Below are 25500 nucleotides of genomic sequence, written 5' to 3'. Positions count from 1 at the left end.
CTCACATCAGAAAGTTGGGGTTGAATACCAAGAAAAGTGTGCTATCTCCACTACAGAAGACCACTTTTCTGGGTGTGGTATGGGATTAGACAACTATGCAGACATGTCTGTCTCCTGCTCGTATTGCTTCGATTCTCTCAGCCGTGAAACAAGTGAAGCTAGGCCAGCCGCTCACTGTAAAGCAATTTCAGAGACTGCTAGGTCTGATGGCAGCAGCGTCCAACGTTATACCTTCCGGCCTGTTGTACATGATACCGTTGCAGTGGTGGCCCAGGACCAAGGGGTTCTCCCCGAGGGGAAACCCGCTCCGCATGATCAAGGTCTCGTGCCTTAGTCATGTGGAAAGAACCTTGGTTCCCGTGTTGGGAGCTTCTTGTCGTCGCGTCACGCTAACGACGGATGCCTCCCTCACGGGTTGGGGGGCGATCATGAGTGGTCGCCCTGCCCGAGGTCTGTGGCAGGACCTTCATCTATCGTGGCATATACATTTTCTAGAAATGTTGGCGGTGTTCCAGGCTTTGAAACACTTCCACGAGTATAGTTTGCGGACCTAGTGTCTCTCCTCGAAGGCTCTCCTCTGGAGATTCCAAACAGGAGGGGCCTACTCTCTCAGGCGAGTGGGTCGATCCTTCACCCCCGCCCAGAACTGTGGAAACTGTGGGCTTGGCCTCTGAGGGGGCCCAGCTCATAAGTACAGGTCTCTCAACCGAGGTTGTGGAGACCATCCTCCACTCCAGAGCTCTGTCCACAAGGAAGTTATACGCCTTGAAGTGGAGATTATTCACTTCCTGGTGTGGAGAGCACAAGTTGGACCCGGTTAACTGCCCGGTGGGTGCAGTACTGGAGTTCCTGGAGGAGCACTTCTCCACAGGGTTATCCCCTTCCACACTGAAGATGTACGTGGTGGCACTTGCTGTTTACCATGTTGCTTTTGAGTGAGGTTTCTCTGGGGAGACACCCACTAATTACTTTTTTCCTTTGTGGAACTTAAAGGCTGAGGCCAGCAGTCCGCACAAGGGTGCCAACATGGGACCAGGCCGTTGTACTAGAAAGCATCTCCCTAGCTCCGTTCAAGCCCATTGAAAAAGTTGCTGAGAAATACCTCACTCTAAAAACAATCTTTCTTCTTGCTATCTCGTCTCTTAAGAGAATTGGAGACATTCAAGCACTCTCAGTTTCACCCTCGTCCATGGAATTCTCGCCTGGCATGGTAAAGGCCTTTCTTCACCCTAGGCCTGGTTATGTTCCTAAGGTCCCTACTAATACTGCTAAACATACTGCAGGCTTTCTGTCCTCCATCCCACAGCGTTTCGACACAGCTCGAATTCCCTTGAAAGGGAACGTCTAACCCTAGTTCCATGAAGAGGGAACGAGACGCTGCGTCGCCCTGCCATACTCCCGGCATGCCCGTGATCGACTTGCTTCAGCCTATCAGAAGCTTGCGCTGGGTGGGTGGGGGGGTCCCTCAAAATATATAAAAAATAGTATTAACCAGCATTTTTTCTAATCAAACCACTTTCAGAACAATAATGTTAGAGAAGGAACACATGAACAGAAACGTTAAAATACTGACTCTGCTCAGAGTGAACGGATGACATTTGTTGTTTGTTTTTAAGCCCTCAATCGCTGCACCTGCTTAGAATTTCTCATTTAAACAGCCTTTATTGTTATGCACATAAGCCAAATCGCATGAAAATCAGATACAAATCATTTACTATCTTAATCGTGTGTATATTAGCTTCATGTTTCACGTGTACAAACATTTCTCTGGGTTTCTTATGTACGTAACAGACCATAGAAGTATAATGGAAGTTCGTCATCAGAGGAGACAGGGCGGGTTATGACCGTGTGATATGAGAAACATATGTGCGGCGAATGAGCTTCCTCTGAGTAATAACAGAGCATAGCAGTAATGATTAGACTATATAAAGTATATTATAAACCCTTCAAAGTGCCTTCCAAAGGCATCATTCAGGTTGTTTGGTATGCAGGGAGTGTGTGTGTGTGTGTGTGTGTGTGTGTGTGTGTGTGACACAGAGAGAGAGAGAGAGAGAGAGAGAGAGAGAGAGAGAGAGAGAGAGAGAGAGAGAGAGAGAGAGAGAGACTGGTGTAAAGTCATAAGACTACAGCCATATACATTTTTACTTTTATAAAGCTTACATTTTGATAAATAAAATGTTTGAAATGATTAGACAAATTTTGTAATCATTGTGTAATCGTATTTTTTTTTTTACAATCCTACTTCTGGTTTAACATATTAAAATTCATGAATGTGACCGTTGACCTGCTCTCGGGTGACATTATGCTTTTACAAATTTCAGAGATCCCAAAAGAAAGGAGGCAGTAGTCTGATGTAAACGAGATATTTAAAACTTGAACCTTTGGGCCACTTGCATTCATAATGACATAAGACTCCTAAAGCTAAATGCATTTTTTTCAAGGGTTGTAGTCCTTTTTATCCCACTTTTACTTTTCCATTTTTATCACTGATTGTTCTAAACTGTGTTAAAAACAAATATTAAAAACAAAGTGACACAATTACTGGAAAGATGTTGGTGTTTTTCACCAAATTGTGTTTATTCAACAACAGGGATGTAGAATCTAGAATCAGCATCACATTGTAACATTGTTTTAATGACACTACCATTGATTGTTTTTTTGTTGTTGTTTTTATTTTTCCAGCATGGTTTCAACATTAACCGAGGGTGAAAAAGTGATACTGAACCAACTCCACTTTTTGTACCTTTAACTCAATGCAGTTTGTGTTGATGCATCATCATTGACTCAGCATTGTTTCAGTGGTTGTTTGCTATCTGGGTATGCTCAATATAGGTATAAGAGGAATAATTAACAAATAAAAAGTGCATTTACCTTAAAGTGTACAGTATACGCCCATCGTTCCATATCCGAAGCATGCGATTGGGTGTGGTGATCCAATGGGCATCTGCCTTCTTGGAGTTGCGAAAAAACGTGTCAGGGATCCAGATTTTTCCTACCATGTTGCTGTTGAGACGTAGAACCTTCATGGTGCTGTTGAACTTCAACCGCCTGTCATACCACGTCTGGGCGAAGAAGATGTCAATTGTGTACTCCTAAAGAATCGTAAAGGGCAGACCTTTCAGACCTTTTTGTAACTGACAAAGGCAAAAACAATTCTTGAGTGCATACACCTTTGTCACAATTAGAATATATGCATTCCACTTTATTTGGCATTTTTGGCCATTTTAGATGAAACAAGAGAAGTAAATAGGATAAAGAAATTAATCCATGTCAAAGCTTATTTCTTACTTGTGCAAATTCAAACAAAACACTGGAGGCATGGTTAAACAGAGGTGTCAGCAACAACTGTAGGATAACTGTTGCCATATGTTTTGTACTGTTTCATAAGTATAGATGTTTAGAGACTGTCACAGCCCAAACTTCTTTTCTTACAAGTCAAAGATGCATACCATACAGAGATAGAAGTAGCCAGCAACACTTGTGTTTATTTGTAGGTTTGAATCTTCAATGAATTGGCAATGGGCCAAACAGCATTATTGTCCAAGTTGTAGGAAACAGGAAAAATAGGAACTGTTGATTACCCACATATTTGTTGATGTTGTTCATAAGTTTTTTGGGCAGACCTGACTTGCTAAAAAGAGATAGCCTTCATCCCTTCAGGGGTGGTGCCACTCTAGATATATGGCACATAGTCTTAGAGTTGGTACTTAACTAACTGGGGCGCAGGTCAGGAAGCAGCCAGACTTGCTAAACCAACCATCTGCTAGCCGCCTCACATCACAGAAGTCAGATAAATCTCATCACATACAGACTCTTTTACCCAGATATCATAATACAGAGAATGTGTCTGTTCCCCGAACTAGTAAAAAAACTAAAAACGTACAAAATTTTAAAACGGTAACATTTTTATCAGGGCTGAACGATTAATTGCATTTGCGATAATATCGCGATGTGATGAAATGCGATTTTTTAAACCGCAAAGCTGCGATTATAGTCTGGTCACGTGACACGCGAGAGTAAACCTGTCTGTATTGCAGATGAAGCATCAACGTGGCACGCGACACATATAGACCTGGCTACAGGAAATAACAGTTTATGTTTAATTTATGTGATATTGTGTTATAGATTCTCTCCAACGATTCTGTATTGTATATGTCTGAGCTTAGTTTTAAACACAGACGTGTACGACGCGCGTGCTTTATAAACAACTATATTCTATTCTGCTTGCTTCTAATTCCTCTGTCTCTCTCTCTCTCTCACACACACACGACACCATTTGAACCTTACGAGAAATAATCTTTAATAAAGTTCGGAAAAGTTGAAGCGAGTTACAAGGACATTCGCGGGCTTCATTGCGCAAGATATGAGATACGCGCGGTCTGCGTGATGTTACTTCAGTAGTGCGCGCTCGCCCGCCGGTATTTTACTTACAAATGTTCTACGAAGGCATCATATGTCTTGGAGTGCAGTTGGCTTATTAAAAATATGAAAATCACCGACAGAAGGTGCTTTCAATTTCAAATACTCACGTGCGCTTTGCGAAGAGCGTTTGAGCATGCGGCTGTGAGCGAGTCTACGTGGTTAAATGTAGGCTACGTTTGCATCTCAAAATGCTTTTATGACACGAATTTACCAGTAATGTGACACTTTATTAAACAAACAGGACAAACCACATCTTGTAATTTCAAAAGAGATGAACACGTTCAGACAGCCTACTTAAATACTGAAAGCACTCTTTGTTTATTGCTTGTAATATTTTTTTCCCTCTTTGTTATTTGTTTTGAAGCTATATTTGTTAAAATTATTAACATGTAATTGTATTAATTTAGTTTTTTAATGTGTAATTATTATAAGTAGGCCTACTTATAATTATGTAATTAAATATTTTAAGTTTTATTAATAAGATCAATAAAAAAAAATTAAAAAATGTATCGGCTCATGAGGTGCCTAAGATTCCCTTCTCTATTTTACAATGATTTATTGCTTGTTTTTGTTGAATAATAGAAAAGATAAAGAACTTAAAAAAAATCGCATATTAAATCGCAATCGCAATATTGGTAAAAAAAAATCGCAATTAGATTATTTTCCAAAATCGTCCAGCCCTAATTTTTATTGATGTAAAAAAAAACACACACACAAAAAACAAACAGATTTAATACAGATAAACAAATCATAAAACTTGGCCTGCTGAATATTATAACCTTTTCTACAAAATCCTTTTTTTTTATTTATTTTTAATTTTTTTTATGATATGATCACAGATCATAACCTAGATGTGCTCGGTTTCACATAAAGCTGGCTAAAACCAGATGATAACATTACTTTAAATGAGTCTACACCCCAAGGTTACTGTTATAAAACATGGGCCTTGTCTGAGAGCCAAAGGGGAAGGTATTGCTACAATTTACAGTAATATTTTTCTGGTTTCAAGTATAAATCTTTTGAAGTGATATTGCTTAAAAAACGTCATGTAGTGTAAACAATAAATCACTTTTGATATTTGTACTGGCTACTGTATACAGGCCACCAAGGCACCACCCAGACAACAAATTTGCAGATTTTTTATCGGAGTTAGTACTGGCTGCAGATAAAGACTTAATTGTTGGTGATTTTAACGCACAGATAATGAAAAAGATGTATTGGGATTGCCATTGATAGACATTCTAAACTATATTGGAGTTAGAACACGTGTCAGGACCTACTCATTGACAGAATCATTCTTTAAATTTAACATGGAATCGATGTTGATGGCGTTGTAATTCTGCAGCAGAGCAATGACATCTCAGATCATTATCTAGTCTTGTGTATACTTCATTTAGCCAAGGCCACTAAAGGTTACTTTATAAATAATTATCCTGATTTGTCTCAACTCCTCAGCATACAAATAGCTTAAGAAACTGCAACAGAAACTACAGACGGTCTCTTTTCTAGCACTTTAGACACGGTTGCTCCTTTGCACTTGAGGATTTAAGAGAACAGTCAGATGCTGTGGTATAATGAATACACTCGTGCCCTTAAGAGAGCAGCCCAGAAAATGGAGCGCAGCTGGAAGTAAACAAAACTAGAGGTATTTTGCATCCCATGGAAGGATAGTATTTCTAACTACAGAAAGCCCTTAAAAACTGCTAGATCTGCTTATTTTCCGACTCTCTTGGATGAAAACACAACCCTAGGTATTTATTTGATGCAGTGGCTAAATTAATGAGAAATAAAGCATTAACATGTTCAGACATTTTACAACAGCACAGCAGTAATGACTTTATGAATTTCTTTACTTATAAGATTGATACTATCAGAGAGAAAATTATTACCATGCAACCGTTTACTACAGTATCACATCAGGCAGTGCACTATAGACACCCTGAGGACAAATTCCATTTCTTTCTTTGCTATAGGAAGGAACAATGGTCTAAACTTGTTAAATCATCAAAATAAAAAATTCTGACTAAGCTACTGAAATAGATACTTATAGAAGTCATCCTTTTATTAATGTTATTAATTCATCATTGCCATTAGGCTGGTTGTTTTTAAGCCTCTCATTAAAAACACAACTTGGTCCTAGAGAATTAGTTAACTACAGACTGATTTTGAATTCCCCCTTTTTTTGGTCAAAAATACTAGAAAAGGCAGTATTCTCACAACTATGTTCCTTCTTAGGGTGTACTCACACTAGGCGATCTGAACCGTGCCTGAGCATATTTGACCCCCAATGTCTGGTTCGTTTGACTAGTGAGATTGCTTCGTACCGTGGCCGGGTGCGGTTCACTAACCATGCCCTGGCCCGCTTGGAAGAGGTGGGCCAGAGTACAGTTCAATTGGGCTCAAGCTCGGTACGCATGTAGTGTAATTGCTAGCCGCGCCGGAGCATGGAACAGCTACTACTTTTGTGTGCAGTACTGTCATCATTACAACAGCAAACATCTTCTATTTCTACATATACATATATATAGTACACTTTTCAATTAATTCAATTAATTCGAGTATATTTAGGTTTATAACATGTCTGGTTCTCACTTTATTGATAAACAGGAATTGTAGTTTGTGAGTAAAGCTGCAAATTCCTCCATCAAAGTCAACTGCCTCCATAATGATCTTTTGATAAGTGCAGTACAATCAAGTGAAAATTGCTGTGCGGCATAAATTATAAATATATTAGGCAGTCTATTAGCGAAAGTACTTTTCTTCCTGTTTTCTTCAAAACAAAAAGCGTGCTCCGGGCCGGAACGTTAAGTGCAATGTGAGTGTTAGTGGGAATGGTGGCAATCGCGCCAGGGCAAAGTACAAGACAACCGTGCCTGGTGTGAATACAACCTTCGAGAGAAATGGTATCTGTGAGGATTTCCAGTCAGAATTTAGACTGTATCATAATACTGAGACTGCTCTCATCAGAGTTACAAATTACTTGCTCTTATCATCCGGTCATGGTTGTCTTACCGCTGGACCTTAGCGCTGCACTTGATACTGTTGACCACAAATTTTTTTTTAATAGGCTAAAAAATTACATTGGCATTAGTGGACTTCAACTGTTATGGTTCAAATCAGACTTATCTGGCCATCATCAATTTGTAGCAGTAAATGAAGAAGCATCATCACAAGTTCATTATGGAGTACCGCAAGGCTCAGTACTAGGACCGTTGCTTTTTACCCTGTACATGCTACCCTTGAGAGATATTATTAGGAAACATGGCATCAGTTTTCATTTGTTACGCTAATGATACTATATGAAACTATATTTATTTGAGGTCCGATCCAAAAATTTGGATGACAAGTGACTTCATGCTACTAAATTCAGAACAGAATAAATAAATAAATGGTTTTAATCATTGGACCAAAAACCTCTACACAAAATAAACTAGAATACTGTCTAACTCTTGATGGATGTTCTGTCAAGTTAGTTAAGAACCTTTTTTACAACAGAAATGAATCAACACTGAACTCACTTAAGCTGGACAATGACATGATTTTCTTCTAGAGCTACAGTACAGCCAAAACAAACTTTGTTGCATTATTTTCCTGTTATCACTGTAAAGCTGCTTTGAAACAATCTGTATTATAAAAAGCGCTATACAAATAAAGGTGACTTGACTAGTCCTTCATGTCCACATACTGTAGGTCTCAATTTCTGCCAGTTGATTATCTAGAATATCAAAATCAACTGTGGGCGGTATCAGTTTGCTATTTAGTACCCAAACTCTGCAACGGTCTTCCTAGCGTTGTTCGGAAGTCAGACACACTCTGTCAGTTTAGATCTAGATTAAAGTTCCATCTCTTTATCCTAGCATACACATAAGTTAACACACTATCACATTTCTATACTTAAAATCCCTTAAAAGATTACTAGGCTACATAAATTAGGCCAACCGGAGCCGGGAACACTTCTCATAACATCCCATGTACTTGTTACATCATAAGAGGAGTGGCATCTGTTTGTCTCGTTCTTATCCCAATGTTACCGTAGTCAGCCGGATCCGGGTATATATATATTCAACATATTTTTTTATGGTTTAAGCAGACTTGTTAGGTCATTAAAAAAAAAAAAAAAAAAAAAAAAAAAATTACACATCACATTGTACGTATGTATGGTGTGGTTAGTGCCACAATATTGCTATTTAAGACTCAGCTTACCGTGGACTGAAGGGCCCAAGTCATCACCAGTGCACTGCAGCATTTTTCCAGTTGCCAAAAAATGTGATTATTACTTTCATTACTGCAGTCAGAGCATTGATTTGTAGAGTGTGAGAAGTTGTTTAATTTCTTGCAAGGTCAGATCAAGATTTTATCGTTTTATCCACTCCCTTGCATCATATAACTCCAATACATTATATCTTTGTTGGAAAGTGTGTGGTCTCCTCCTCTCTGCTGCCATCTTGTTACTCTTAACTAGGTTAGGATACCTCTCTAGCACTCTTAAATAATTTAGGTGCTGAGACTTAGTCTTAACACTTAGGAACCTTTATGAATCATTTACATTTTACATTTGGCAGGTATCCAAAGCGACTTACATTGCATTTCAAGGTACACATTTACATTCTTATCAATTCTTGCTTTCTCTGGGAATCGAACCCATGACCTTGGCGTTACAAGCGCCAATGCTCTACTGTTTGAGCTAAAGGTAAGCTTATTCCTAATAAGTGTGAAGGAAGCACACTGTAAATAAATAATGTGCTACTGTGGTTTAGGGCTGAACGATTAATTGCATTTGCGATAATATCGCGATATGATGAAATGCGATTTTTGAACCGCAAAGCTGCGATTACAGTCTGGTCACGTGACACGCGAGAGTAAACCAGTCTGTATTGCAGATGAAGCATCAACTTGGCACGCTACGCATATAGGCCTGGCTACAGGAAATAACAGTATATGTGTAACGGTCACCAGCTGGAGTGCCCTTGAGAGCCACCAGAGGGCACTCCACACCGGACTATCATATTTACTCACAGACTACAATTCCCATCCTGCATCTACCTGGACTGATTACTTCATACACCTGCACTGATTACACACACACCTGCACCTCATTCACACACACATAAAAGCCACTTCCACACTCCACTTCTCTGCGAAGTATTGCATTGCCCCGGCATACAATTTCTGAGCGGTTATTCCTGTGTTTGCTGTTCTCGTTTACTGACCTTGGACTGTGTATCTCGACTCCTGATTGTTCTCTGCCTGCCTTTACCCGGATCGCTAATTGGACTTTGCCTTTTGCTGCCTGCCCTGACTTCTGCCTGTGACCCCGATCTTCTCTGTGTTCTCTCCGTTGTTCTGTCTGCTGTTGTTTTACCCTGCCTGTCTGACCACTCTAAATAAAGCTGCAAATGGATCCCTCCTCGTCCGCTGCATCATTACAGAATACTTCACCACTACAAGGATCCAGTGGCTTTCCCTGTGAATATCGGCCAGGTTTGGACAATGCACTAATGTTATTAACCCTTAAGCAGGGCTCTCGATCACTCGAGGATTATATCCAAGAGTATTTAGATCTTGCCTACTATTCTGATATGCCGGATTGTGTACTCATAGATTTCTTTTGTGAGGGCATTAATCTGCCGCTCAGATCACGTTTAATCCGTGAGGGTCCCCGTTCATCTCTCAGTCAGTTTATGAACTATGCCTTGTTGACTGTTGGTTCAGCGTTCACCGTGGGAGGCGCAGAGGAATGCACCATTACTTCCGCGCCGGTAATGGCAGCCGCACCAGAGTCTTATCACGTCTCAAAAGATCTTCCAGAGCCTTGTCACTTCTCAGCAGATCTTCTAGAGCCTCGTTACGTCTTAGCAGAATTCCCAGAGCCCTCTACTGCTGAGGGGGCGTTTCCAGAGACTGTTCCCGTCACGCCAGCCATCAAGCTAGTCACCGGATCGGTCTATTATCGTCCAGGACTGGTATCCAGTGTGGCCGATTCCCCGCTGAGGTCTGTACGTGTTGCCATAAGGGCCATCGTGCAGGAGTCTCGTCCCGCTGAGACTATCCTGCATAAATCATGTTTCACCGAGACCTTCCTGCCTGAGTATCTTCCTGCCGAGCCTGCACTTCACGCCAGTCCAGTCGAGCCTGCACTTCACGCCAGTCCAGTCGAGCCTGCACTTCACGCCAGTCCAGTCGAGCCTGCACTTCACGCCAGTCCAGCCGAGCCCGCACTTCACGCCAAATCTGCTGAGACCAAAGCAGTATGCGTCATGCCCGCCGCGTCTGTGACAGCAAGCGTCATGCCCGCCAGCACAAAGCCTTCACCGCTGGTCCTGCCCAGCACAAAGCCTTCACAGCTGGTCCTGCCGCCCAGCACAGAGCCCTCTTTGTCGCTGGTCCTGCCCAGTTCAAAGCCCTCTTCGCCGTTGGTCCTGCCCAGCTCCAAGCCCTCTTCGCCGCTGGTCCTGCCCAGCTCAGAGCCCTCTTCGCCGCTGGTCCTGCCCAGCTCAGAGCCCTCAGAGCCGCTGGTCCTGTCCAGTTCAAAGCCCTCTTCGCCGCTGGTCCTAACCAGTTCAGAGTCCTCTTCGCCGCTGGTCCTACCCAGTTCAAAGCCCTCGCTGCCGCTGGTCCCGTCAAGCTCAGAGCGCACTGATCCTGATCCAGAGCCAGAGCTTCACGTCAGTCCTGCAGAGCCAGAGCTTCACGTCAGTCCTGCCGAGCCAGAGCCAGAGCTTCACGTCAGTCCTGCCGAGCCAGAGCCAGAGCTTCACGTCAGTCCTGCCGAGCCAGAGCCAGAGCTTCACGTCAGTCCTGCCGAGCCAGAGCCAGAGCTTCACGTCAGTCCTGCCGAGCCAGAGCCAGAGCTTCACGTCAGTCCTGCCGAGCCAGAGCCAGAGCTTCACGTCAGTCCTGCCGAGCCAGAGCCAGAGCTTCACGTCAGTCCTGCCGAGCCAGAGCCAGAGCTTCACGTCAGTCCTGCCGAGCCAGAGCCAGAGCTTCACGTCAGTCCTGACGAGCCAGAGCCAGAGCTTCACGTCAGTCCTGCCTGCCAGTCACCACCCTGGCCTCCCGAAGGGTCGTCGCCTCCTGAAGGGTCTCCACCCTGGCCGCCCGAGGGGTCTTCACCGCCGTGGCTGCCCGAAGGGTCTTCGCCCTGGTCGCCTGCACAGCCTGCTCCGCCCTGGTCGCCTGCACAGCCTGCTCCGCCCTGGTCGCCTGCACAGCCTGCTCCGCCCTGGTCGCCTGCACAGCCTGCTCCGCTCTGCCCTTTCCGTATTACCGCAGTCTCAAGGTCCTCTTCCGCTCCACGGACCTGGCCCTCCATCCCGCCCCCGGATCCGCCTCCGGGCCACCTCCCACCTGGACAGTTTTTGAGCGTCTGGAAGCCGCTCTTTGGGGAGGGGCTATGTAACGGTCACCAGCTGGAGTGCCCTTGAGAGCCACCAGAGGGCACTCCACACCGGACTATCATATTCACTCACAGACTACAATTCCCATCCTGCATCTACCTGGACTGATTACTTCATACACCTGCACTGATTACACACACACCTGCACCTCATTCACACACACATAAAAGCCACTTCCACACTCCACTTCTCTGCGAAGTATTGCATTGCCCCGGTGTACAATTTCTGAGCGGTTATTCCTGTGTTTGCTGTTCTCGTTTACTGACCTTGGACTGTGTATCTCGACTCCTGATTGTTCTCTGCCTGCCTTTACCCGGATCGCTAATTGGACTTTGCCTTTTGCTGCCTGCCCTGACTTCTGCCTGTGACCCCGATCTTCTCTGTGTTCTCTCCGTTGTTCTGTCTGCTGTTGTTTTACCCTGCCTGTCTGACCACTCTAAATAAAGCTGCAAATGGATCCCTCCTCGTCCGCTGCATCATTACAATATGTTTAATTTATGTGATATTGTGTTATAGATTCTCTCCAACGATTCTGTATCGATTAAGATAATTTCAGATTTATGTCTGAGCTTAGTTTTAAACACAGATACGTGATGACGCGTGTGCTTTATAAACAACCATATTCTGCTTGCTTCTGCGTTATGTTACTTTCATAGTGCGCGGTCTCGCCCGCCGGTATTTTACTTACAAATGTTCTACGAAGGCATCATATGTCTTTTGGAATGCAGTTGGCTTATAAATTAAAAACATGAAAATCACAGACAGAAGCTGCTTTCAATTTCAAATACTCACGCGTGCTTTGCGAAGAGCATTTGAGCATGCGGCTGTGAGTGACTCTGTCTACGTGGTTAAATGTACTTGCATCTCAAAATGCTTTTATGACGCGAAATTAATGTGACACAGTCAGTTATATCTTAAGTTATTAAACAGACAGGACAAACCACATCTTATAATTTCAAAAGAGATGAAAACGTTCAGACAGCCTACTCTTAAATACTGAAAGCACTCTTTGTTTATTGCTTGTAATATTTTTTCCCCTCTTTGTTATTTGTTTTGAAGCTATATTTGTTAAAATTATTTACATGTAATTGTATTCATTTAGTTTTTTAATGTGTAATTATTATAAGTAGGCCTACTTATGATAATGTAATTAAATATTTTAAGTTTTATTAATAAGATCAATTAAAGAAAAAAATTTGATCGGCTCATGAGGTGCCTAAAGATTCCCTTCCCTATTTTACAATGATGTATTGCTTGTTTTTGTTGAATAATAAAAAAGATAAAGAGCTTAAAAAAATAATCGCATATTAAATCGCAATCGCAATATTGGTAAAACTAAATCGCAATTAGATTATTTTCCAAAATCGTTCAGCCCTACTGTGGGTGAGCCATCATTTTATAATTTTTTTCCCCCTATTTCCCCTTTTGGACTATTCTAAGTCCCCTAGTGGATTCTAATGGGCCCATTTTGGTTCACTAAGATCCACTATCTCACATTTGGTGGCAGAGGTGGGATGGCTATCTGCAAGAAAGCAGCAAAAGGGAAGGGGCCGGTCTGACATTTGCATGCAAAAGCTGGTCCTTCTTGGACAGTGGCTTGTGATATGGTGGAGACTTTGAAGGAGGAGTGGCCGATGGAACAGTTAAGGGTTCAGAGGAAGGGGTTTCCCCTTAAGAAAGTAACGGCAAGGAATGTAGCTCTTTGCCTTGTTCAGCTGTTTGCTAGGGTGGGTTTCCCTAGGGCCATAGTGACTGATCAGGGGTCCAACTTCATGTCTAAACTATTATAACAAGTGTATCAGTTGTTAGGGATAAAGGGCATAAGGACTACACCCTACTATCCACAGACAGATGGGCTGGTTGAAAGATTCAACCAGACCCTTAAGCAAATGCTACGCAAATTTGTTAATGATACTGGGGCCGATTGGGACCAGTGTCTCCCTTATCTTTTATTTGCATACAGGGAAGTACCTCAGGCTTCCTTGGGGTTTTCCCCTTTTGAACTGCTGTATGGCCACGTCCGAGGACCCCTGGCCCTTCTGGAGGAAACCTGGAAAGGCGGCCTCAGGATCACTGGCTCCCAGAGTGTTGTTTCCTATGTCCTCCAAATGAGGGAAAGGCTTGAGAGTATGACACAACATGCTCACAGGAATTTGATCGAACCACCTATGAGATTGCCTTACCAGGGCAGAGCCGATCCAAACGGGTACTCCATATTAACTTATTAAAAGTGTGGCATGAGAGGTCAGATACCGGAGTGGAGGTCCTAATGCTTCGCCGGGTGGAAAATAAAAAAGGAGGTTTGTGAACAGTATCTGCCCATTCCTTCTAATGTTACTTTGGACCTTCAGCATCTGTCATTACATCAACAGGCTGACATTCAAGGTCTCTGTAGCCCAGAGATGTTTAAAGAGACACCTGAAAGAACTACACTATGAACATCATTGAACCCTCTCGAAGTGATTGGTGTAGTCCTGTGGTGTTGGTCCTGTGGTGTTGGTTTTGTGTGGACTTCCGTTATCTTAATTCCGTCTCCAGATTCGACTCCTATCCAACACCTAGGATTGATGAACTTATTGATCGCCTAGGCTAAGCTAAATGGATAGCCACTATTGACCTCTGTAAAGGTTATTGGCAAGTCCCCTTGACTGCCCAGTCAAAAGAACTGACTGCATTCCGCACTCCTTGGGGGCTCTACCATTTTTCTGTTATGCCTTTTGAGTTACATGGGGCTCCTGCTACATTTCAGAGGCTTATGGATCTTGTGTTGTCTGGCCTTTCTGATTAAGCAGCTGCATACTTGGATGACATTATTGTGTAGAAATCATCCTGGGAGCAACATTTCCAACATCTGAAGGAGGTGTTCCATCGCATTCAGGAGGCGGGTCTCACCATTAACTCTTCCAAGTGTGCTCTAGCTAAAAAGGAAACGGAGTACCTAGGGTATGTAGTTGGCAATGGGGTCTTTAGACCCCAGCTTCAAAAGATTGAGGCTTTCCAAAAAAACCTATGCCAGAGACAAAAACTCAGATCCGATCATTCTTAGGGATGCCGGGTTGGTACAGAAGATTTGTACCGAACTTCTCTCCACGTGTGGCACCCCTGACTGATTTGACTCAAAATAATTGCCCTAACCAGATTTGCTGGACAGAGCAAGAAATGGAAGCTTTCCAGGACATAAAGGCTGCTGTATGTGAAGAGCCAGTGCTTTATTACCCTCATTTTGGAAAGGGATTTGTGTTGCAGACTGATGCCTCTGATATTGGCACTGGTGCAGTGCTCCTTCAGGGTGAGTCAGACAGTAGACACCCAGTGGCATATGTCAGTAGAAAGCTGTATCCAAGGGAGGTACAGTATTCCACTGTTGAAAATGAGTGCCTGGCGGTAAAGTGGGCCTTAGATACCTTCAGGTACAACCTTCTTGGTAAAGAGTTTACCATTGAAACTGATCATCGACCATTGCACTGGATGGACAGAATGCGGGATACCAATGCTAGAATTACCCGCTGGTACCTTTCTATGCAGCCTTATAAGTAGGGATGCACCGAAATGAAAATTCTTGGCCGAAACCGAAAACCGAAAAAGAGGAAACCAAGGCCGAAAACCGAAACACCGAAAGAAATTATGCCAATTATTAGTACCATTGCATTTATGGCTATGACTGTGTACTAACTTTACTAAAATCAAGGCATTGCAATTGCATAAATTAATATTAAAGTTTCAAAGAATAAATCAATTAAAATTGTATGCAAATATTTATTTAGCACATTGCAAAGTATATAAAATTAAATGTTTAACTTGACCCCACTCATGTGTACATTAAATAATAATGTAAAAGCCTACTGGCCTGCAGAAAGGTTTAAAAATTAAATGTTCTCTCATAAAAACAAAGTGCATTTAGGCCAATACTGCCATAGCCCATAATAATATCTGCAGCTATATGCTCATGGACGTGAGTTGCAAAAACCATAAACAGCTAAGGTAAACACACACACCTCTGATAAATGACGGCTGCTCTGCACACACACGCAAGGTCTCTCGCTCCCTCTCTCTGCCGCGCGCGCGCTACGTATGCGCGCTCATGCTCGCTCGCGATTCCGGGAGATTTAAACTAATTTGCGGGCATCAGGGAGCCGCTATCAATACGCTGGAGACTCCCGGAACTTCCGGAAGACTTGGGATGTCTGTGTTTTGAAAATCGCTGTCCGTGGGTCACTCTCAGATATATTGAAATACGTCCACACCGCAGATATGTTGCTTCAGACAAGCACGTGCAGGTCGCGGTATCTGCTGTTTGCGTCATCACAACATTTCGGCCGTATTGTTTCGGTGATAAAAGTCTTTCGGCCGAAAACCGAAAATGCACTTTTGGGCCATTTTCGGCCGAAAATTTTCGGTGGCCGAATATTCGGTGCATCCCTACTTATAAGTTTAACATGCAGCATGTGCCCGGGAAAAGTAATACAACTGCTGACTTCCTCTTCCGCTTACCACCCTGAGATCTTAGGTGGGGGGATGTGTGATGGCCAGGATTTAAGCCACACAATTCTTATATATTGATCTTTGCATTTGATCAATAAATAAAAGGACATTACTATATTGGTTTGGTTTAAGATCTTTATTTGTCATTGTACAGAGTCAGTGCACAGGCTAAGTTATTTGGCTTAAGGTTAAAAACAGCCTCTTTGGCTAAAATGTGATTTATAAAACATAGCTCAAATTTTTTAAGTTCATTTTGTAATTAAGATGACTTGAAATGTTTAGTACCTGGTGTGTTGTGGGAATGGACCAGCCTAGTGACAAAGATTCAAACAGGAAGTTGATCTGTTTTATGGGAATTGTAAAGGAAATGAGACTGTACCAATTTTTGTGTATTAGAGGGGACATAGGAAAATGTGATGTCTTGATCAATGTGATTTTTGTTTAATAGAATTTTTTGCATGAACTAAAATGTATCCATGGCTCTAAATTTAGTTAAATGTATTGTTTTCATTCCAGGGTTTGTGTTGTTTTTGTTGTGAAAATTTGTGTGGTTTTGTTTCCCCTTTTTTGTTTTCATGGTGCTGGCCACCTCCTATAAATTCAGTGTATGTTTTGTCTAGTGAAAGTTGTTACTTATTGTACCCATAGACTGTAAAAAAATATGGTCGTAGTGTCCGTGACGTCACCCGTAGGTTTCTGAAGAGCATTTTTGAAGCCTAAAGTGGGCGGAGTCGGCCGTCGCCATCTTGGCCTCGCGTCACCTTGCGTCACTCTCGGATAACAGAAAATGGGCAAAGAGGCGGGGCGTGGGTGAAGCTGGAGGAGCCTGGCTATCTGAAACCACGCTCGCGGCTCACCGCTCGACGTGATCGAGTTAACTCAGGCTTGGGAGGTAATGCTATATGCAACTGAAAGTACCCTATGGAAAGTACCAAGTCTACGACTGCACAGGGCCTCGCGCTAAAGTGACAGTTGATGACGTAAAGCCAATGAAAAGTTCCTGTTTTTGCCCTTCGAAATATTATTAAAAGACATGGCTACAAGTGAGACTGTGTATCGTGATTCTGTACTATTCTGCTAGTTGAAAATGTATTATGCATTAACTTAACTATTATTCTGAAAGAGAGTGTGTGACAGTGATTTATGTGCATAACAGTTACATGTCAGTCACTCTTTTTTTATTGTCTATGGTCCGTCAGCGCGGCATCGCTCGTCAAGTTCGTAGAGAGCTTATTTAGTCCATTTTAAATTCTGATTTTGGCCGCCTCTCAAATGGGTTAAACCATAGATATATTACCTATGAAGTTCAAGTAAATGCGCTAGAAAATCCGCATTCATTCAAGGATGTGCATTTATAGCACGGACGGAGAAAGCGGCGACACCTGCAGGATTTCATCTGACGGTACATAAGCATATTATAATCTATCTGTTCCGTGAGAGCAGAACAAACGAGCCTTCATATCTATAGACGTTTTTAAATCTGAAAACTCCAAAAACCAACGAAATTGTCAGACATCCATTAGAGCATGTTCACAGAGGAAAACAACTGAAATACAGCGCTGATTGTTCTCTCGAACGATACTCGACGACAACGATGGAATCCAAAGCCGTGGGCGAAGTGATGGGTGTATTAAATTTTATGAAATAATCCCGAAAAAAGCACAAACACTGCAGAGATGGCAAGTTCAGCAGCTAAAATTTGCTGAGGTGAAGTGATTAGTGACGCGGCTAACAGCAAACAAACGGCTAGCATTGACATCAGCGGGAATCCACCTGTCACTCAAAAGTGGACACACCCTTAATTATGCAGAACTTTAAATATTAATCAACTAAACGGATGAGTTATAAAAAAATAATAATAATAATAAAAAAATTCACCCCCCCTCACAGTTGTTATGAAGGGCAAAATTAGCTGTATAGACCAAAGCCACATAGAGAACCAGGCTGTAAACATGTTTTTTTCTGCTGTAAAGTTGATCATTTTAATATGGGGGAGATACAGATTTGACTCACTTCTGCAGCCAGCCTCAAGCGGCCAGTCAATGAATTGCAGTTTAACTCACTTCTGTGTTGGTTTCAAGAGAGAGACGGGGAGGTTGCCGCTTGATTGTACCCTATGAACAGTGGTGTTGAATTTTGTCCTCTGTTAGTTTGAGACGCTCAAGCCCAATTATGTCCTTTTTGTATACTGGATATTTCCTGTGATGTAATCTGAATGGAATAAAATTTTTGGCCTTTTTCCTCTCTAATGAGGCTTGATCACTTCTTATCTTTTAATAAAACTGTCACAATTGAAGACCACTTTGCTCCCTGTTTTGTGGCGATGGACTCATTTTCTCTTTTTTTGTGATTTGCTAAGGCACATGGCAGATCCGTCACAAGCTCTCTAATCTTTCTAATAAAATAAAAAAAGCCATAAAATACAATCATAAATAAAATGTATTCTGCAAAGATTGGTCAGTAAAACCAAACAGCAAACTTAAGGCATCTGGTTACAGTACAATGTAATAAACAATGTTAACTTTCGGTTTCTAATGTAATAATGTTTGTAATAATGTATTTGAATGATAATACAGTACACTCAGACAAAAAATTGCAAAAGCTGTCACTGGGGCAGTACCCTTTCAAAATGTACACCTTTGTACCTAAAGAGTGCATATTACTACCTCAAAGGCACATATTGGTAGTAAAAGTGTACATATTAGTACACTTTTGGTACATATTAGAACCTTTTAACCTAGAAATCTGCTGGTGAAAGAAAGAAACACTATATTATTATTATTTTTATTATTTTTTATTTTTTTATTCATAAAATAATTTGTCATTAGAGCATAACTCTTACCATGTTGATGGCATTTACTGGGCCAATACTGTTGACAAACATGTCTGCATGGATCACGGTTGGTTTGACTGTAAAGAGCAGTGGAGAGAAACAAGGAGAATGTAAAATTAGTTCAGTTATCTCAGAGTACATTTAAAAGAGGTTTATTAAGGTAATGACAATGTAGTAAGTCTGCACCTGCATTTCTTTTGTGAAAAGTTTTGCTTGAAAAAATGGACCTGCTATCTTTCATCTAATTCAATAAAATGTATATGATATAGGCATCCAAACATACACAAGCACAAATAGTAAATATCTGAAGTTTAATTCACCATTAAAAATGTCTAAATGTTTTTGAATAAGCTGTTTGCAGTTTTGTTTTAGCTACTGATTGCAGGTCATGGCAGAAAACTTACTACACTAACTACAGAGAATGAATGAATGAATGAATGAATGAGACTATAATATCAGCAATATTACGGCATCTTGGCTGTACTGTTTGCAAATAACGAGAGTCCAATGCTCTGCCGTAACCAAGCTGTCACCACCATTTAGCATCAGTTGTCATTTATAGACTACCCAGTGTGAAACCATGGCATGTAAAAAAGGTTAGTTTGCAGGTAATATGACAGGATGTTAAATGCGATCACATGTACTTTAACAATAGACAGTCATGCATGTAAACATATGGTCATTGAGGCTGTAAGTGGGACATAAAAAAATATTATTTTTACAAAGAAATCTTTGTTACTTAGATCATTTGAATAGCTTGCCTTTTTTATGCATGTGTTTCCAAGAGAGCATTTAAGTTGCATTTATTTAAAATCTGCATTTATTTTACAGCTGGATTTGGCTGATGCAGTGAAAAATGTGCAATATGATTACATGTTTTTCCATTTTCTCATAATTCTCATATTTTCAATGTTTTTGTCACAACAAATATTTTCTCACAACTTCATTTTGTTATGTATTTGTACTACGGCTGTCAATGCTAACTCGTTAATGCATGCGATTAATTCAAAAACCTTAATGTGTTATTTAACAATTTGATGCAAATTTATGGTAGAAAATTAATGACAAATGTTTTTGAAACAAAAAAGCTTTTTAAACTGCTCTACTTGAAAAAAATATGCATTGCATTAACCCTGCTTGCATTTTAATGCATTGTATTTTTAGGGCTTGCATTTTTATGGGCTGAAATTCAACATAATTGTATATTTGTGAATATTTCAATTCAAAACATTTCACACACATTTTCATTATTAAAAATTCAATAATCCATATCCACCTTTCAAATTTCACTTTCAAATTATTAATTCCGTTAAAAATACAACCTATAATATTCGACAGGCAATTTACGGTCCATGTCATTTCGCTTCCACAAATTCAGTGGTTCAAATTCTGTTAGTTGGCTCACCAGCAGGTGGTGCAATCACATGTTGACGAAGACCAGAGCAACGGGTAGAGAGAGTCATTCATTCATTAAAATGGATGTGCAGAAATGGAGCAAGCGGTAAGTTTAGGCTATGTGTTGATTATCAGGGCCAGTATGTACACGGAAAGATGAAAAAGACACAGAAGCTGTGTTTATGTTTAATTCAATGTCGACACGATTCACAATATGATTACATGTTTTTCTATTTGATCATCTTTCTCATATTTTCAATGTTTTTGTCACTACAAATATTTTCTCACAACTTCATTTTGTTCTGTATTTTTACTATGTCTGTCAACGCTAACGCGTTCACGCATGTGATTAATTCAAAATTCAAATGTCGACTAGTAAAACCTTTAGTCAAGGGCAGCCCTACCAAGCTGACATCCTTAAGTACTTAGATGAGGGAGCTCTAAGGAGCTCAGACAAGTGACTAATGACAGTGACATGACATGAAGGCCAAGTATGATATGTTGCTTTGTGCCATGAAGCTGTAGTGCCTGAGACAGATCAGACACACAATAATTTGTTATAGCTTAAAGATCATCTACATTTTGATGGAGATTACATGGAATATGTCCCTTGCTTTAGTGTAGGATTTCTACCACCTGCTGGAAAACAAACACTTTTAAACTGAGTATAACATGGAATTACCATTATAAACAGTAGATGGCAGCAGAGGACCACTCATTGACTTATTCTACTCACTAATAATTATTTTAACAGGATTTGCTTTTGGAGTCATATTTATGATTACGGTGAAACCTGTTAATGGTGTTATAAAGAGGAGACTTGGAGTAATAATTTTGTTTCTTATCATTTATTTCAAATATCTGTAACAAAATGTGTGTGTGTGTGTGTGTGTGTGTATGTGTGTTTAAGCATGTTTAATGTGCTAAATTTTACAGATTAACATTTTAATTTCTGTGTGTGTCTTTGTGTATTCTCCATTGAGGATTTGTTATGTGTAAGCCCTACATTTCAATGTGTTCTGAATTGTGGGTTTATTGTTTCATTTGGGGTCGGCCTAGACCCCAACAGCATAGAAGTGACAAAGGTCCTAAAGCACTTGAACCCCGATAATTGCTGCTCACAGCTATATTTATTAGTGTTTCAAGCGCAATGCGTTTAAACCCTATTGGAATTTTAAGGGATTTTTAGGGGATCAAGGCCGAACCACTGAAAACCTATTGTATTTGTAAGGATCTTTATAAGGGTTTCAAGTGTGAAGTGCCAAAACCAAAATCTCCAAGATTGTGTTTCTTTCACATACACATTATAGACTACTTCAGATGAAATAAGTGGCAACGTGTGTCCCACTTTTTCAACTGTGTGGTGACGGAGAATATGTGCTTCCTCTGTCACAAAAGAGCACACGTAATAGGCTGGTGTAGGTGAAGCAAGTGGGCAATACCACCACTCGCATCCCACTTATTCATCTATCGCCTCTCCAGTACTGGATGTACGGAGCATGAAAATGGGCTGTTACAGAATAGGAGAGCAGGCAGTACAGCTTCTCGCTTCCTTATCTGTCGCCCTTTCCGCAATGTAATTTCCATCTGTATTCACTTCTTTTAGGCTGGGCTGAAAAGGACAAGTGAGCAATATTGCATTCTCGTCTCACTTCGTTTTTGGCCAGTGCCCTACAGTACAAGCAGCTCAGGGGTGGCAGCGATTATGCTCCTTTATTGAATTGGGCTAGTATAGATGAGGACAGTGGACAGTAGGCAGTGCCGCAACTTGCGTCCCATGTCCACATCTGTCGCCGTTGCCAGTACTTGGAGTTTGGTGGAGGCTTAATGCTTCCAATGGAATTACCCTTGTAGGTTCCACTTTATTTCGATAGTCCACTTTAAACATTCTACTAACTATAAGTAACTTCTCAACTACATGTCAACTAACTCTCATTAGAGTATTAGTAGACTGTAGTAGATTATCAGTAGACTGTTAGGTTATGGTTAGGTGTTAGGGTCCAGGTTAGTAGAATAAGTTGACTTGTAGTTGCCAAGTTACTAATAGTCAGTTGAATGTCTGTTGGGAGAACATCACAACATAAAGTTACTTATAGTTAGTGGAATTTCTAAAGTGGACTATCAAAATAAAGTGTAACCCATTCGTATATTACACTTGGACTTGGGAGTGTTATTGCTGCACTTCCCTTGTGTTCACAAACTTGAAAGAATGGGCATGACCGCTGGCAGCATCCCACTTTCCTATGTGTCAGCCCCTCCGATCCAAATAGATATGGAGGTTGCATACATTATTCTTCCTTGTTTAATCCTTTATGATTGGGCTGCACGGAGGAGGAGAATGGGCACTGCCGCCAGTCGCATCTCATTCCTTTATCTGTCGCCTCTCCAGCATGGTCGGAAGGTGATCGTGTGGACATAGTGAAGCTGCTATGTTAACATGGTTTCTGGCAGTTCACAAGGAGCAATGGAAAGACAGAGCATAAGGGTGGACATCGTTGCACTTGCCATCTCTGCCTTCTCTGCCAGTACTTTGACTTTATTAACCTCATTAGAACCGGGTGACCATTAGCTGATAGGGCCACTTGGCTAACAGAAGGACTTTCTCTGGCAAGTCTTTTGGTAATGGAGCTCTTGGAGAAAAGAGGTTGTTATCGCAATGGCAGCCCTTCTTTCTCGTTGGTTCCTTTCGGATGATGGAGGTGGGGTGTCCATACCATTTTGGATGGTCTGTAATAGAGAGCAGGAGGATGTGGAAGCTGCTATAGATTCTCCATTCTTAGTACTCACTCAGAAAACTTCCCGAAAGCACTTTTGAGGTTTTCCTTAGGTAGAGCAGGCAGTTGAGAGAGCACAGTTCTCTCCTGAGGCATCTTCCAGTTTATAGAATGGGTTGCTTGATTCTACACTCCCTTCAGTTAGGATACCCCTGAGAGCTAATGGCCAAGGGTTCGGACAGTCAGGATAGCAATACTTTGGTCTGCCCCCTTCATTGGGAGTTATGGAGTAATTTCTAAAGTGGAGAGATAGCTTTCTAGCTAGCTCTGCCATGGGTCATTTGGGCTTGGAGGTTAGTCCTATTTCTCTAAAAAGGGGAAGATTCACCTGTGACGTCACCTTACTTTGGTAGCCAAAACTGCAGTGTATCACACATGTTTCAGACACTGGCTCGCACAAAGCATTCCCATAGCGTCAACACCATGACGCAGCTTCTTGTTCCCCTTCTCAGGGAACAGGGTTACATATGTAATCTAGACGTTTTGAAATGTGATGTCTAAAATAAAGGAATGTATGTATGTATGTATGCTTTTCACATAATATCTGCTGTATGCATGGACATTAAAATTTACACTTTAACAAACATTGAATCCTGAGTTTCTAATTGAGAGGGAGTTTGGTGGAATGATTTTGTGGAAAGTTTTTGTGGCAAGCAGGACGGTTGCGTGACTGATAATGTGTGTCACTTGTGCGCCACACCGGTCTCGAGTTTCTCACGGAGGAGCTTCGGAATGGTAGCATAAAAGGAAAAGCGACGACAGTGAAGGACGAGAGAGGACCAGGCCTGGACTTTACGTAATGTTTTGTTTATGTGTGTGCGGCAGTCGTCCGTGAGGGGCTGTTTTTGTGTTCGTTTATTTTATATGATTAAAGTTCCGAAATTTTCGCCGGTTTCCGCCACCTTCTTCCCTTATCAACAAACTTCAATACACTGGTGCCAAAACCCGGGAATGAAGGGGGGACGCGCTGTCGGAGAGAGCCCACGCTGCATGGAGGCAGCATGGAGGAGCGGAGACCAAGGTGGTGGTGCTGGAGCTATGGATCGGGTGAGACGAAGAGCTTGCTGCTGCGCTTCTGGGTTGAGGAGAGGTGGATGCTGTCCGAGAGGGAGCGGAGGAGTCTGCGCCGTTTGCTAGGAGGCCGGAGCCTGCTGCTGCCCTCAACTGGAGGAGCCATCGCTGTCCGCCAGGAGGAGGAGGAGGAGGAGGAGGAGGAGGAGGAGGAGCATCGAGCCGTCCACCAAAGGATGTCCAGTACCATTGCATGGCACCATGAGTGAGAGTCTCTCAGCTGGTTGAAAACTGAGTTCAGGTTCAGGAAACAGACCAATATTTTTTTCCCATTTCTTGTCGCTCCTTATGCTTCCGTCTCCTTTTCTTTCGCCTCGTCTATCCTTACCCCAATATACTGCGGCCGCCGTGACTGGCTCCCCCCGAAGATGGAGGGTGGAGTAGAGGGCAGATTCGTACGTACCCCCGGCCTGCAAGGGGCGATGGGGGGTATGTGGTAGGCAGGACGAGGCTGGTGGCGTGACTGATTATGAGCGTCAGCTGCATGCCGCACCGGTCTCAGGTTTCTCACAGAGGACCTTCAGAAGCATAAAGGGAGGAGCGACAACAGTGAAGGACGAGAGAGGACCAGGTATGGACTTTATGTTATGTTTTATTTTTTGTGTTTGCAGAAGTTGTCCGTGAGGGGCAGCCGCTTTTACTTTCGTTTTGTGTTTGTTTATTTTATATGATTACAGTTGTGAAACGTTCGCCGGTTCCCACCTCTTCCTTCCCTTATCAACGAACTTCGTTACAGCCTTGTACTTTTGTGTTTACGTATTTATGCTGTGTTGTAGTATTGTTTTTATTTCATACAGTAGGTTAACTGCAAATGTTTCAACAATGATTACGTCTAGATTTCGTTTTCAATAGGTGAGGCGCGCCTCCCCTGGGGGGCGCCAAAGTGCCACAGGGGAGGCGCGACACGCAAAGAAAAAATAACTATATGCAGCTCTATTGATATCGGTAATTGTGTGTGCGAGTATTAGCTTTAAAATGCGTCGTTTCCTTGTCCCAAGTCAACAGAAGTCAGCATTAAGGAAGGATACGGAGCCCGGGAAGTCACCTGTGTGCGTAAAAAAAAAACAATCCGTGGTGACGGTTTTGCAATCCGTCCGCTCAGTTTATACACAGTACTCACGAATTC

The 25500-nt window shown here is 42.0% G+C and overlaps 1 protein-coding gene across 3 annotated transcripts in view; it reads right to left on the bottom strand.

Annotated features, from left to right (window-relative positions):
* gabrg2 (gamma-aminobutyric acid type A receptor subunit gamma2) overlaps positions 1 to 25500 on the bottom strand; it is a 110030-nt gene that overhangs the window by 65960 nt on the left and 18570 nt on the right. For all 3 annotated transcript variants that reach the window (XM_082141343.1, XM_082141341.1, XM_082141342.1), the window contains exons 3-4: positions 19144 to 19211; positions 2872 to 3092 (exon numbers count right to left, since the gene is read on the bottom strand). In XM_082141343.1, coding sequence (XP_081997469.1) covers positions 2872 to 3092; positions 19144 to 19211 — 289 coding nt within the window. The remainder of the gene's footprint in view (positions 1 to 2871; positions 3093 to 19143; positions 19212 to 25500) is intronic.

This window comes from Leuciscus leuciscus (assembly GCF_965113295.1).
Source record: "Leuciscus leuciscus genome assembly, chromosome: 16".
Classification (NCBI taxonomy): Eukaryota; Metazoa; Chordata; class Actinopteri; order Cypriniformes; family Leuciscidae; genus Leuciscus; species Leuciscus leuciscus.
The sequence above is the reverse complement of the archived record's forward strand: the minus strand, read 5'-3'. Positions and strand labels throughout refer to the sequence as shown.